Here is a 13,431-nt window from a genome sequence, read left to right as displayed (position 1 = left end):
CCAGGACTGGCTTTTCCTCCCTCCCTCCCTCCCCTGGAACTCCCCAGTCCCAGTCTTTAATGACACCTGTCAACTCAGGGCAGCATCTTCCTTGCTGGCCCTGCTCCTGCCGACTTGCTCCTCCAGGCCCTGGGGCCCGTGAAGCTCACTGCCAGGAAGACCCTCCTCTGCTCTGCCCACAGAACTCCCACTAGGCCCTCAGGGCCCAGCTCCCATATTGCCTGCTCCTAGGGAGACCCTCCCCACCTCAGCCAGAAGCCCTCTGTCCTCTCGTCTCCTCTTGTGCAGTGTGGCAGCTCTTGTTATGGCTCAGAGCTGCTGTCCTCTGGACCTGGGAGTGTGTGTCCCTCGACGTCTGTGCAGGAGGGCCCCCGCACAGGAGTGACATCATGGAGAGCGGGGGCTGCTCACAGATCTGGTGATTGTGCAGGTGAGCACCATCTGTGCCCTGGCCTATTGGAGGAGGACTGGCCACCTGGGGGAGGCCAGCAGGCACAGCCGGCACTGTCCTTGGCATCCATCTCTTCCAAATAAGAGGGAGGAAGGTAGGGAGTTCGCTGAATGGGGGTGGGGGAGGAGCCCCTTGGGGACCTTGCCTCTGAGATTAGGGGCCCCAGAGACGGGGGCAAAGCTGAAAACTTTGAGTTTCTGGGATAGGCAGAAGGGAGTGCCCACCCAGAAAGAGGCTTGACCACGCTCTGAGAGTCCCTCCCCACTTTCCACTGGTCCTCGGTCTTGCTTTTGAGCTCCCAGAGAGAGGCGAGACAAACAGGCGAAGCCCTTCCTTGGGAGGGGGCTCTCAGGGACAGGTCCTGGCTGAGCCCCTGGTGCAAGGAGGGGCTCAGAGTCAGGGGCTCAGCCATTGGAGTAGGGGTCCCCGAGCTGTACACAGACCAGCGAGGCGGAGGCCCCTGAATCCTTTCAGGAGTCTGGCCCTCGTGGGAAGCCGAGACAGGAGACCAGGCCGCAAGCCCAGCTGGGGCCTTGGGCAGCTCTTTTCTCAGGCCCAGGGGGGCTCTTGTGGACCCAAGCAGCGGGAAGAGGTGTGCTGGGCTGCAGCGTAGAGGTCCTTTCTGCCGACTCCACTTCAGGCCGTGGGGACGGTCAACCCCAGAAGAGTCCTCTTCCCGGCGGTCTTGGGGACATGCAGCCCTCCTTCCACGTCCTGACTACAGCTCTGACCCCCACGCTGGGCAGCCCCCTCCCTTTTCTTATCTCTGCAGCCTCCCCACCACGGCCCCCACTCCAACCGCAGCCAGGGGACGGCAGGGTAAGTGAGGCGGGGCGTGGGGGCGGGGTCGACGGGTGGGACGGGGCTTGAGGGCGGGGTCGGCGGGGCGGGGCGGGGCGTGGGGGCGGGGTCGACGGGTGGGGCGGGGCTTGAGGGCGGGGTCGGCGGGGCGTGGGGGCGGGGTCGACGGGTGGGGCGGGGCTTGAGGGCGGGGCGGGGCGGGGTCGGCGGGGCGGGGCGGGGCGTGGGGGCGGGGCGTGGCTTGAGGGCGGGGTCGACGGGTGGGGCGGGGCTTGAGGGCGGGGCGGGGCGGGGCGGGGTCGGCGGGGCGGGGCGGGGCCGGCTCGAGCGTGGACCCTCCCTCCTCCGCCCGACCTGGGCTGTAAGTCAGCCAGGCTGCGCGCCTGCTCTAGCCGCAGGTCGGGGCACGGTCCGCGCGCTCCTCGGCCCTGGCGATCGGGCCTCCCACACGGCCTCCGGGCCTCCCACTCGGCCTCCGCTACCCCTCTTCCTGTGTCATTCCCCAAGGCAGAGTGGGGCGCCCGCTGGCCCTCGGGCTAAAGAGGTGCCCCTGCGCAGGGAAAGAGCGCGGCCGAGGCCAGCCGGACCCCGAGAGGCCCAGAGGACAGCCAGACATGCCCGGGCCAACCTGGGGCTCGGGTCGTGGTGCAGGTTTCCCACTTCCCCAGGACCAAATGGGGCCGCGGCGGCTCCCTCACGGAAGCGCTGCTGCCCTGCTTTAGAACCGAGGGACGGACACCGTGAGGGCGCAGAGTTAGACACGCAGCTTCACAGCAGGCGACGCCGGGCGGGAGGCTCGTCCCAAGGGGCAGGAACAGCCCTGCGCTAAGCTCCGTTTTACTGGGAGGCCCTCGCGGCCAGGGTTCAGCCAGCGGGGCTGGGGCAGGAGTGGAGGAGAGGCTGATCAGGAAGAGTGGGGTGGCCCAGTGACCGCAGTGCCTGAGCCCTGGCCTGGCCCCAGGACACAGGAGTGGGTGGGGGTAGACCTGGGACTGGTGGTGACACTGTCCTAGCATTGGCACTGCCCGCCCTCTCCTGGCCACAGGACACAGTGCAGGAGGGTCAGAGCAATGCCCACCAGGGAGGGTGGGGGCTCTGTTCTTGTTCAAAACCCACGATCCCCCCAAAAACACAAAATCAGAATCATTTGCCAAGTCGGTTTAAGAGTACTGAGTGTTCAAAATACATGGACAGGCAGATGGACACAGAGGGCAAGAGAGCCTTCCCATGGTGTTGGCAGCCCTGACAGGCCACTGTGGGCCTAAGGATGGGGATGGCCTGGGCCTGGAGCCTGGCATTCAGCCCTGCTGCTACAGGGGGTTGGTCAGAGGGGGCCCTGGGGCTGCAGTCCTCCTGCCAGGCAGTGCCTGGTCTCCAAGCCTCTGACTGCTGCGGGGGTCTTGCCGGATGGCCGGACACTAGCCTCACCTGCCCTCTTCGTGGGGATGGTGGGTCTGGCCCAGGTCCATCCCTAAGAGCCCACCTGGTTTCCTGGATGTCCTAGCTGATAGTGACCTCCAGATCATACCCACACTCCTGACCAAGGTGGCTGCGGTGGGAGCTCAGCCAGGAGGACCCTTGAGAGAGCAGGTCTAGCAGCTGCTGCACCCACCCCCAGCAGCCGAGGGCAGTGTGGCTCCAGGGATGTCAGCAGAGGTGTCCCTGGTTTGGGAGGCGTGCCAGAACTTGAGGGCTGAGCTGGGCAGGGGTCAAGAGCTCTTTCCTGCTGCTGCTCCCATCTTAGGACACTGGCCCTGGAAATGCCTCTCCAGACGTGGAGACACACATCTCCCTTCCAGGGCCGCAGGTGGATGGCCCACCTGCCTCACCTGCGCATCAGCTCTGTAGCCAGCCAGCTCCTCCCCTGGCCTGGATGTGCCATGGCAGCTGGGGTGAGGGGTAGGCCAGACCAGATGGGCAGTGAGGAGTGTCCCAGCTCTGAAGTCCAGTGGGTGGGGCTAGCCATAGGGACAGGATATGAGGGGGTGGGTGGGCAGAGAAGACAGGTCACCAGGATGCTCTCCAAGATGGGCCAGGGCTACCTTATAAATCCTGGGGCTGGGCTTGTTGGGCCAACTCCCAAAAGGCAGGTGGGGGGATGGACGGCTACAGGCCTGCAAGCCCAGCCCTACAGGAGAGGGCTGCCCCCGCTGCCCAGTAAGCCACAGGTCTGAGCCAGCTGTGCCCAGGGAGGGGGCCATTGTGCCCCGTGTGGGTGTCTGCCCCTCTCCTCCACCCCAGCCTCTTGCTGTGTCCCCCACGCCCCCGTGTTCCACCTCTGTCCTTCATTCTCAGCCCCTCTGGTGACAGCAAGGAGGGTAAGGGAGGGCTCTGCCCTACAGCCACTGTGACCAGCGCCTGCTCCCGGCCGTCAGGAAAGCCAGCATCATCTGGATTCATCCCCCACAGGCCTGTGTGGTGAGCCCCGATCCTGGGGGCTGGGAGGAGCCTGGGCACCAACTCTGATGGATTTCACCTGCTGAAGATGCACTTGGGGCCACGGGGTGGCCACTGTTCTCTTGTGCCCATGGTGTTTGAGAGCTTTCATCACAGGACCCTTGCCCCGTATCAGCTGCTTCCCTCTTCAGTGCACGGTCGACACAGCCCCGTGCACAGCGGAGGTGCCCTGGAGCTTGCCTGCCCACTAGGAACGACCTGCTCCCAGCTGGTGCCAGCTCTGGCCTCTGGAGCTTGAGGGCCCTGCTCTACCCACCAGGGTGCTGGGCCCCAGGGCAGCCGCCCAGGGAAGGTGGATTTGGGGACCCTAAGTGTCAGGTCTGTGGAGCGCCTGTGTCTGCACATACAGGTGTGTGTGCGCCTGTCTGTGTGACTGTCCCGCTGGGCCGGGGTGTCCAGGACTTCTGAGAAAGGCCTTGTCAGGAGGAGCAGGGACACACAGGACGTCGTGGGCACTGATCTGGCTCTCACAGGTCCAGTCCTCTCACAGGTCCAGGAGGGCCCTGCGGAGGAGCGAGACTGAGGTGGGCACTGCCAAAGGGGCAGTGTGCAGACAGGCCCAAGGTGAACGAGGGGTCACCGCCTGGTGCCGGGGGCCCAGGGCGGCCGGGCCATGCCGAGAGGCTGCATCACATGCTAGAGAGAGGGCGGGGGCACCAGCACCAGGGTGGGAGGCCACACCAGGAGCAGCCTGCCCCTCAGCTATGTCCCAAAGCCACTGTCAGCCCCTGTAGGGAGACAGGGCAGCAAGCCGTCAGCTCGCCTAGGGTACCCGGGCCTGGCCAGTGGAGCTGCTAGTTGAGGCAGGGGAGAGTCCTTCCTCCTGAGACCCCTGGGCAGGGCTCAGTCCTGACCGCCTGCAGGCTCCAGCAGGTGGTCCTCAGCACTCCTGCCTGCTCCGCTCCCCTCCTCCTGTGCCGGATGCCCCTCCCTCCCAGGACACCTGACCACTGCCCCAGCCCCCACGAGGGTGCTGCCTTGGCTCGGTTTCCCTGTTCGCAGGAGGCCACCGGTTCCCAGTCTCAGCCAAGGTGAAGGGCCCTGGCCCCACGCGGCATGGCTTCCACCCTAGCCCTTCTCTTCCAGGCCCTGTGACAGACAGGGACTGTCACTCACTGACTCAGCCGTCTCATCTGCAAAACACACCAAGGCCATTCCATGGAGGTGTGAGGCCCCCACAGGAGGTACTGCAGGGTGTCCGTGAGGTCTGTGCAGAACACAAGGAACCCACTGCTCACCCTGGCAGGGCCCAGAGCTCGGGGGGCATGCGTGGCCCAGGGAACCCTCGCCCTCTGGTGGACGCAGCCTGCCCTGCCAGTGTGAGGAGGGCCCTGCACTACCTGTGGCTGTCCCTCAGTGCTCCTGGGCTTACCAACAGCTGTGTCAGGGGACAGAGCGGGAGGGGCTCTGTGGCTGGCTATCCCTATGGTTACGGAGCTGGGGCCTTCCGAGGGACCGAGGCAGCGTGAGGACCCCCTCTTCAAACCCCGATTCTTGCAATCAAGTCAGAGAGGTTTCAGACACGTCACTCAGAGTAATAGCAATGGGTTTATTGAAAGGATAGAAAAGGGGAAGGGGACACTCTCAAGGGAGAGAGGGGTCCTCTCAGAAAGGAGAGGGGACAGCGTGCCTCTCCTGCACTCCAGTTTTATTGGGGATCCCAGACATTTCCAGAGAGTCCTACCAGGGTCCACCTCTTGACTTTTGACTGACAGATCAGACTTTTAAGCCCCACTGCCATGACCACTCTAGGTCCCCTTGGCGCATGCCGACTGGTCCTAATTGGAGTCGTGACCATATGTGCTTGGATTTCGTGGCTAGGAGGAACTACCCTATCTCAGAGGTTCAGGATCTGCTCACAGAAGTCTCCCCTCAGGGTAACTTGGGCTCCTCCCATGGACATGACCCTAGGCCTGCATTTCTCCTGCAGGGAACAGGTGGTTTGCTGAGGACTGTGACACGTCCTGTCCACTGAGGCCAGGCAGGGCTGCAGGTCAGCTGCTTCTTGGAAAAGACGTGGGGTCGACCCAGTGTTTTATGGACCTCTTCTCCTACCCTGCTGCTCCCACCCCTCCTGTGTCCCCCACCCCCATGAGGAGCTGAGTGTAAGCGTGGCCATCTGGTGCTGGCCTCCTTGGCCAGCTGACACCGTGCCATGCTGTGGCTCCTGTGGCAATAGCGTGATTGCTCCACCCCATGGGATGAGGCTGCTCTGACCTGCCCCATGGCTGGTGAGGGGGCACTGACCCAAAGCCCACCCAGGCCAGTGTCCAGGGCCAGTGTCCAGGGCAGGATGAGGTAGTCTGCTCTGGCTGGGAAGGTTCTAGAAGGGGCACCGAGAGCTGCATGACAGCACCCAAGGACCATGATGACGAAGGTGACGGAGCGCTTCCCAGCCCAGCCAGGGACGCAGCGCCCAGGAAGGAGACCGGGCCCAGCAGAGGTCAGCCTGAGGGTGGGGGAGAGAGCAGACCAGGAGGGAGGGGTGGACGTGCACACCAGGCGTCTGTGCAAGACTCAAAGAGATGGCCTGCACTGGGCCTGGTCGGCCATGCTCTCTGCAAGGCCATCTAGCTGTGGCGGGGCCACCTGAGGTTGGCCCGGTGGCCCCAGGACGTCTTCCCAACACACTGGGCTGCTGTCTCCAGAATCTGTTATGGCCCAGGACACAGCGTTGCCGGGCTGGCTGCCCAGCCTCCTGCCCACCTGCTGCTTCCGAGGAGCTGTGCCCGGCTGGCCCCCATACCTGGAATGGTCCTGCTCCCTGGTGCTGGCCAGAAGCCAGGGCAGCAGGTGGAAACCTCAACCCCAGGCGGCCTGTGGGGCTGGGGTCTGAGAGTTAGGAGGTCTGGGCTGGACAAGTCTGTAACACGTCCACTCTGGGGAGGAGGGTCAGATGATGCCGGCCCAAGTGGGTTGATGCTCTCAGGTCCCAACCAGGACTCCGGGGGTGCAGGGCTCCTGGCTCCTGGTGGCCTGTGCAAGGCTCCGACCCAAGGAACCTCTGTGTCCCTGTGCAGAGGCAGGCGGAGGCCTCCTGGGCACTGGGTCTGATACCTGGCCCACAGGCCACCCTGAGCTGCTGGCGCCTGTCCCTGCTCCCAGGAGGCAGCAGCACAGTCTCCTAAGTGGCCTGAAGCCCACCTGCAGGTGCTAATGCGGGAGGGGAAGGACAGGGTGGCCCCACAGTCTGCATGGGGCCCTGGGCACAGGAGGCGCTGTGGCCTGGCTCTAGGTCCTGCTGCTGCCCCCAGCCACCGTCCAGGGCCCACTCCTCCAGCAGCTCCCCAAATGCCCTGGGTCTCTGGCTGGGTCAGAGCCACTTCCCTTTTTTAAAAAAATAATTTTTAGTTGTAGATGGACACAATACCCTTATTTTTCTATTTATTTTTCACGTGGTGCTGAGGATGGAACCCAGTGCCTCTCACATGACAGGCAAGTGCTCTGCCACCGAGCCCAGCCCAGCCCGAGCCGCTTCCTGTGACAATGTAAACTGCAGCCTGCTCCCGTCGCCTGCTCCTGGTGCGACTCCATGGCAGCAGGCTGCCCGCCGACGGCCAGGGTGGGCAGGGGCACTGACCCTCTGCCAGCAGCCCCAGGTTGGGAGAGCAGGTGTGGCGGGTGCGAGCAGGGCCTGCGCCAGGAGCTCCCAGGGCTCAGTGCTGCCCACGGGGACGGGCACGCGGAGCAGTGGGGCTGGGAAGGAGAAGGCGATGGAGGAGACAGCGGGGCCAGGGAGGCCGAGCAGGAGCAGCGTCATCGGAATGGTCGCTTGTGGCCTCAGGAATGAATTCCCACCTGGCACACAGCAGGCCCCACGGTGGCAGGAGTTGCGTGGTAGGAGTGCCTCGGCTGGCGGCCGTGACGGGCTGTCCCAGAGCTGCGCGAGGCTGCCCGGGGCCCAGGGCACGCTGTCTCCACCCGGAAGCACTGGGCGGCTGGGTGGCTCTGGGGAGGCGCTGGGTGCAGGTGGTGACACAGCACGGGCGGGTGTTCATCTCACGTCACCTCTTCTCTTAGGGCACCTCGGGACCCTCCTGGGACCTGCCCTGGAGAGGGCCAGCAGCCCGGGGGGGGGGCGGGCTAGGACCGCGAGGCTGTACCTTGTGGGGCAAGGACACAGAGGACTGGGGAGCCTGGGGTGGCCGTGGGTGTGGGGCAGGGGAGCAGGAACTCGTGGGCCACCTCTTGTCCTCCAGCTCCCACGGCTGCCTCCTGTGCTCACGGGTAGAACTGCCCGAGCAGGTCCTTCTTGTTGACCTTGCCCATCTGGTTCCGTGGGATCTCCTCCACCAGCAGGAGCTCCGAGGGGATGGCGTAGGGGGCCAGCACGCCTCTGCAGGACAAGTGCAGCTGAGGCCACTGCATGGCCCTGTCTGGGACACGGGACATCCCCATGGCTGGGATTCAGGGGCCCAGACAAGCACCCAGCAACATGGACCCAACCTGGGCCCCAGCCTGGTCAGGGCCTGTGACCCTGCCCCATCTCTTCCCCAGGAGCTTGGGAGTGGCTGAGCACAGGAAGGGGCTAGTGTCCAACTGTCACTCACACCACAAAGACCACAGCAGACATGGTCACCCCCTGGGGATGGGCCGGTCCAGAGCAGACACAGCGAGAGGCGGAGGTGCCGACTGAGGATCCGCCTGGGAGTTGGGAAGAGCTGCCCCTGGGGGCCTGTTCCCTGCACAGCTGTGCCACAAGGAGGTCTGAGAGCCTGAGGGGCAGCGCAGAGGGGGCTGCGGCTCTGCAGGCCACGTGGAGACCTGAGCAGACACCAGGAAGCCTGGCAGGCTGGGCAGGACATGCAGACCTTCAAGACCAGGGGGCCCTTGAGGCCAGGAGACCTGAGGCCAACAGAGCACTAGGCCAGCAGACCACTGAGACCAGGAGGCCACTGAGACCAGGAGGCCACTGAGACCAGGAGACCAGCAGGCCACTGAGACCAGGAGGCCACTGAGACCAGGAGGCCACTGAGACCAGGAGACCTGAGGCCACTGAGACCAGGAGACCAGGAGGCCACTGAGACCAGGAGACCAGGAGACCAGGAGGCCACTGAGACCAGGAGGCCACTGAGACCAGGAGACCAGGAGGCCACTGAGACCAGGAGACCAGGAGGCCACTGAGACCAGGAGGCCACTGAGACCAGGAGGCCACTGAGACCAGGAGACCAGCAGGCCACTGAGACCAGGAGGCCACTGAGACCAGGAGGCCACTGAGACCAGGAGACCAGGAGGCCACTGAGACCAGGAGACCAGGAGGCCACTGAGACCAGGAGGCCACTGAGACCAGGAGACCACTGAGACCAGGAGACCAGCAGGCTACTGAGACCAGGAGGCCACTGAGACCAGGAGGCCACTGAGACCAGGAGACCTGAGGCCACTGAGACCAGGAGACCAGGAGGCCACTGAGACCAGGAGACCAGGAGACCAGGAGGCCACTGAGACCAGGAGGCCACTGAGACCAGGAGACCAGGAGGCCACTGAGACCAGGAGACCAGGAGGCCACTGAGACCAGGAGGCCACTGAGACCAGGAGGCCACTGAGACCAGGAGACCAGCAGGCCACTGAGACCAGGAGGCCACTGAGACCAGGAGACCAGGAGGCCACTGAGACCAGGAGACCAGGAGGCCACTGAGACCAGGAGACCAGCAGGCCACTGAGACCAGGAGGCCACTGAGACCAGGAGACCACTGAGACCAGGAGACCAGCAGGCCACTGAGACCAGGAGGCCACTGAGACCAGGAGACCAGCAGGCCACTGAGACCAGGAGACCAGGAGGCCACTGAGACCAGGAGACCAGGAGACCAGGAGGCCACTGAGACCAGGAGGCCACTGAGACCAGGAGACCAGGAGGCCACTGAGACCAGGAGACCAGGAGGCCACTGAGACCAGGAGGCCACTGAGACCAGGAGGCCACTGAGACCAGGAGACCAGCAGGCCACTGAGACCAGGAGGCCACTGAGACCAGGAGGCCACTGAGACCAGGAGACCAGGAGGCCACTGAGACCAGGAGACCAGGAGGCCACTGAGACCAGGAGACCAGGAGGCCACTGAGACCAGGAGGCCACTGAGACCAGGAGGCCACTGAGACCAGGAGACCAGCAGGCCACTGAGACCAGGAGGCCACTGAGACCAGGAGACCAGGAGGCCACTGAGACCAGGAGACCAGGAGGCCACTGAGACCAGGAGGCCACTGAGACCAGGAGACCAGCAGGCCACTGAGACCAGGAGGCCACTGAGACCAGGAGACCACTGAGACCAGGAGACCAGCAGGCCACTGAGACCAGGAGGCCACTGAGACCAGGAGGCCACTGAGACCAGGAGACCAGCAGGCCACTGAGACCAGGAGGCCACTGAGACCAGGAGGCCACTGAGACCAGGAGACCAGCAGGCCACTGAGACCAGGAGGCCACTGAGACCAGGAGGCCACTGAGACCAGGAGACCAGGAGGCCACTGAGACCAGGAGACCAGGAGGCCACTGAGACCAGGAGGCCACTGAGACCAGGAGGCCACTGAGACCAGGAGACCAGCAGGCCACTGAGACCAGGAGGCCACTGAGACCAGGAGACCAGCAGGCCACTGAGACCAGGAGGCCACTGAGACCAGGAGGCCACTGAGACCAGGAGACCAGGAGGCCACTGAGACCAGGAGACCAGGAGGCCACTGAGACCCGGAGGCCACTGAGACCAGGAGGCCACTGAGGCCCGCAGACCCTGAGGCCAACCACGTGGCCTAGTCACTGAAGTGTGCTGTCTACAGTCAACAGTGTTTGGGTGAGTCATGTTCGCGACTTTCTCTGTGCCCATAAGTGACCTGTCCAGGCAGCCCTTCCACATCCCCATGGTGCTGGGCCGGGACCCTAGCGGCAGGCAGACCTGTGAGTCACAAGGGGGACTCCTCCCCAGGCTGGCCTGCCCCCCGCAGCTCCTCCAGCTCCAGGGGATGGCTCTGGGCCATCAGGGGACAGGGTCTGCAGTACCAGTAGTTCTGGACCCCCACCGGGCTCTGCGCGGCTGCAACTGGCAGTGTGCCCGGGCCTCTGCACGCAGTTCCCTGTCGCGGGCCCTCCTCACAGGCACCGTTGTGAGCCCAACGACCAACAGGGGCCCTGCGGGTGCTGGGCAGGAGCTGACCAGAACCAGAGACAAGCGCACAGAAGCCAGAGGCTGGAGAGACCCCCGCGGGCGCTCCTGCAGCTCTCAGCACGGGGCACCGCTGCTCATCAAAGCCGAAGCCACCCGCCTGCGTTCCCATGTGCTGCCCTCGGGGACGCCAACTGCCCCGACGCAGCACAGGCTCCCGCTGCTGGAGACGAGTTCTGGACGAGCCGGAGCCACCTCAGCCGGAGGAGGAGGGGACGGGCTGGGCAGAGCGCGAGAGTGGGAGGCCCTGGTCTGGGAGGGCTCGGGACACAGCTGGGCCACAGCTGCAGCCCAGTCTGCTGGCCCCTTGAGGCTCCGCCCCGAAGGTCCCAGAGGGTCCCCATCATCCTGCCTGGCCTTGAAGGACAGCTCAGCCTAGTCTGGGCGGGACCACCAGGCCCGGGTGGTCCCTGGGAGGGCTCTGCTGCAGGCCAGCAAGGGGCCAGCATGGCACGAGGCAGCTGGGGCCACCCTGAGGACAGGAAGGGGAAGGGGTGGGGGGCTCAGGACACGGGGCCTGGCTCCGCAGGTCTAGAAGGGGAGGGCTGCTGCCGATCTGAGACTGGCCCTAGAGCAGGGACAGCCCAAGGCCCAGGACGTGCCCCTCTGCCCCTCCTGTCAGGGCAGGGGGTGTCCTCTCTCCAGGTCTGCACTCAGAGACAGCACCGCCCACAGGCCTCACTGCTGGCCTGGCTGCTCCTCTTGTCCACCTCTAAAAGGGACAAGGCCAAGACCAGGGCCATCTCCTCATTGCCCAGGATGGTCTACCCTGTCATTACAGACCCCAGGACAGTCCACTCTGCCCCTTAGTCCCCAGGACACTCCATCCCGGGCCCCTGCCCTACCTGGCCCACTCCTTGAGGTCCCCGAGGGACAATGAGTGTCCTTCTCGAAGAGTCACCACAGCTGTGACCCGCTGGCCCCATGTCACATCTGGAATCCCAATCACGGCCACATCTGGAACAGAAGGTCAGGCTGGGACACCTGGGAAGTCCCCAGTGACTGCGCGGGTCAAGCAGCAGCGGGGCCTCGCAGAGAAGGTGGACGGCAGCCCAACCACGTCCAGGCTCTGGAAAGCCCCACTGGCTACCCTCGGGTGTGAGGACGGCTCCGCGTGCTGTCTCCGGGGTCTGCCTCCCCATACTGCCCTGCAGACCGCGTGTGCACCTCGTCACCTGGAAGCCAAACTGGGGTTCGGTGGGCGGTAGCTCAGGCCCGGCCCCAGCCTGTGTCCTGGTGAAGGTGCACTTCAGGGGGCACCTGGTTGGCAGCAGGAAGGACCCCCCTGCCACGAGCAGGGAAAGGTCCCCGAGCAGCTGGCAAGTGCTCACCTGCGATGCTGGGGTGGGCCAGCAGGTGCCGCTCCACCTCCAGGGCGCTGACTTTGTAGCCTCCGGTCTTGATGATGTCCACTGAGGTCCGGCCTCGGATCCAGTACTTGCCATCCTTGAACACAGCAGTGTCCCCTGAAAAAGTGGGCTCTGTGACATCCCCAGGGCAACCTGGGTGCGCCGAGTCCCCAGGAGAAAACCCTGGGGCACCTGTGGACACCTTGGCCACCAGCCCCTGGCACCCATCACTCACATCTCTCCACTGTCCTGCCCTCTGCCTGGGGGACCGTGGACACGGCCCCCACAGGGTCAAGCCAGTGCCCACAACATGCCCGGAGCCAGGGGGATCAGGCCTGTGACACCCTGCGCTGCAGGCTGCACGTGGGCCTGTCCCTGCCACTGCCATCAGTGGTGACTGGCCACTGTTAGTGAGGGGCCTTTCTGCACACGGCAGCACACCAGCTTGGCAGCTGACCCTGAGCAGGAGGCGTGAGGAACAGCCCTGACACTGACCCAGCCTTGTGCAGTCAGACGAGAGCTGTGAAGCCGTCAGAGCCTGGCTAACCCACGTCGCCCTTCTGGCCTGTTGTGGGCCCCTGAGGACATCCCCGCCTGGTGCTGGGTGTGAACAGGCACATCCCAGACAGACCTCCTGCAGGGTCACTGCCACGCTTCCCTGACGAGGGGGGTCCTCCCGCCCTCGCCCCTGACCTCTGCCACCTGAAACAGCCAGCCACTCACTTGTTCCTCCCCAGGATCCCATGACCACTGAGATCTGGATGCTCAGCCTCAGGGGCAGCGGGGCCGGGTGCAGGGCCAGTGGAAGGCTGCGCCCTGCCCAGGCGGCTTCCTGGGTGGGGGACGCTGTGTGTCTGCAGATGCATGTTGCCCCCAGTCTGCACAGGCTCCCCTCCCCGGGGCCATGAATGTCTCACAGCACGTCACTGCTGACCCCAGTACCATCCACCTCCTGCCAAGTTTGTGACCTGCAGCTTGGGGCGTGCTCCCATCTACCAAGCAAGATGGACGGGTGCCAGAGGGGCTCCAGGCTTGTTCATGGAGGAGGCGGGCCTGGAGGCCTCCAGTGCGGTGGCTCTGCACTGAGGGAGGCATAGGAGCTGTGGGTGGCCTCCCGCTTGTCCTGGGACAGCCTGCCTGTGGGCACTGGCCAGCAGGAAAGGATGCAGGGTGGGCTGAGGGGATGGTGGACACACCCCGTCCTGGGCTTGTTCCTGCCCCCAGTTCCAC

At 64.9% G+C, this 13,431-nt stretch overlaps 1 protein-coding gene across 2 annotated transcripts in view; it reads right to left on the bottom strand.

The window, feature by feature from the left end:
• Positions 1-5,238: 5,238 nt before the first annotated feature.
• Positions 5,239-13,431, bottom strand: part of Acsf3 (acyl-CoA synthetase family member 3) — a 38,996-nt gene continuing 30,803 nt past the window's right edge. For both annotated transcript variants that reach the window (XM_027933051.3, XM_027933053.3), the window contains 3 exons: positions 12,184-12,318; positions 11,698-11,809; positions 5,239-8,045 (listed from right to left, as the gene is read on the bottom strand). In XM_027933051.3, coding sequence (XP_027788852.2) covers positions 7,931-8,045; positions 11,698-11,809; positions 12,184-12,318 — 362 coding nt within the window. In that variant the 3' untranslated portion in view covers positions 5,239-7,930. The remainder of the gene's footprint in view (positions 8,046-11,697; positions 11,810-12,183; positions 12,319-13,431) is intronic.

Source organism: Marmota flaviventris, chromosome 18, assembly GCF_047511675.1.
Source record: "Marmota flaviventris isolate mMarFla1 chromosome 18, mMarFla1.hap1, whole genome shotgun sequence".
Lineage (NCBI taxonomy): Eukaryota > Metazoa > Chordata > Mammalia > Rodentia > Sciuridae > Marmota > Marmota flaviventris.
The sequence above is the reverse complement of the archived record's forward strand: the minus strand, read 5'-3'. Positions and strand labels throughout refer to the sequence as shown.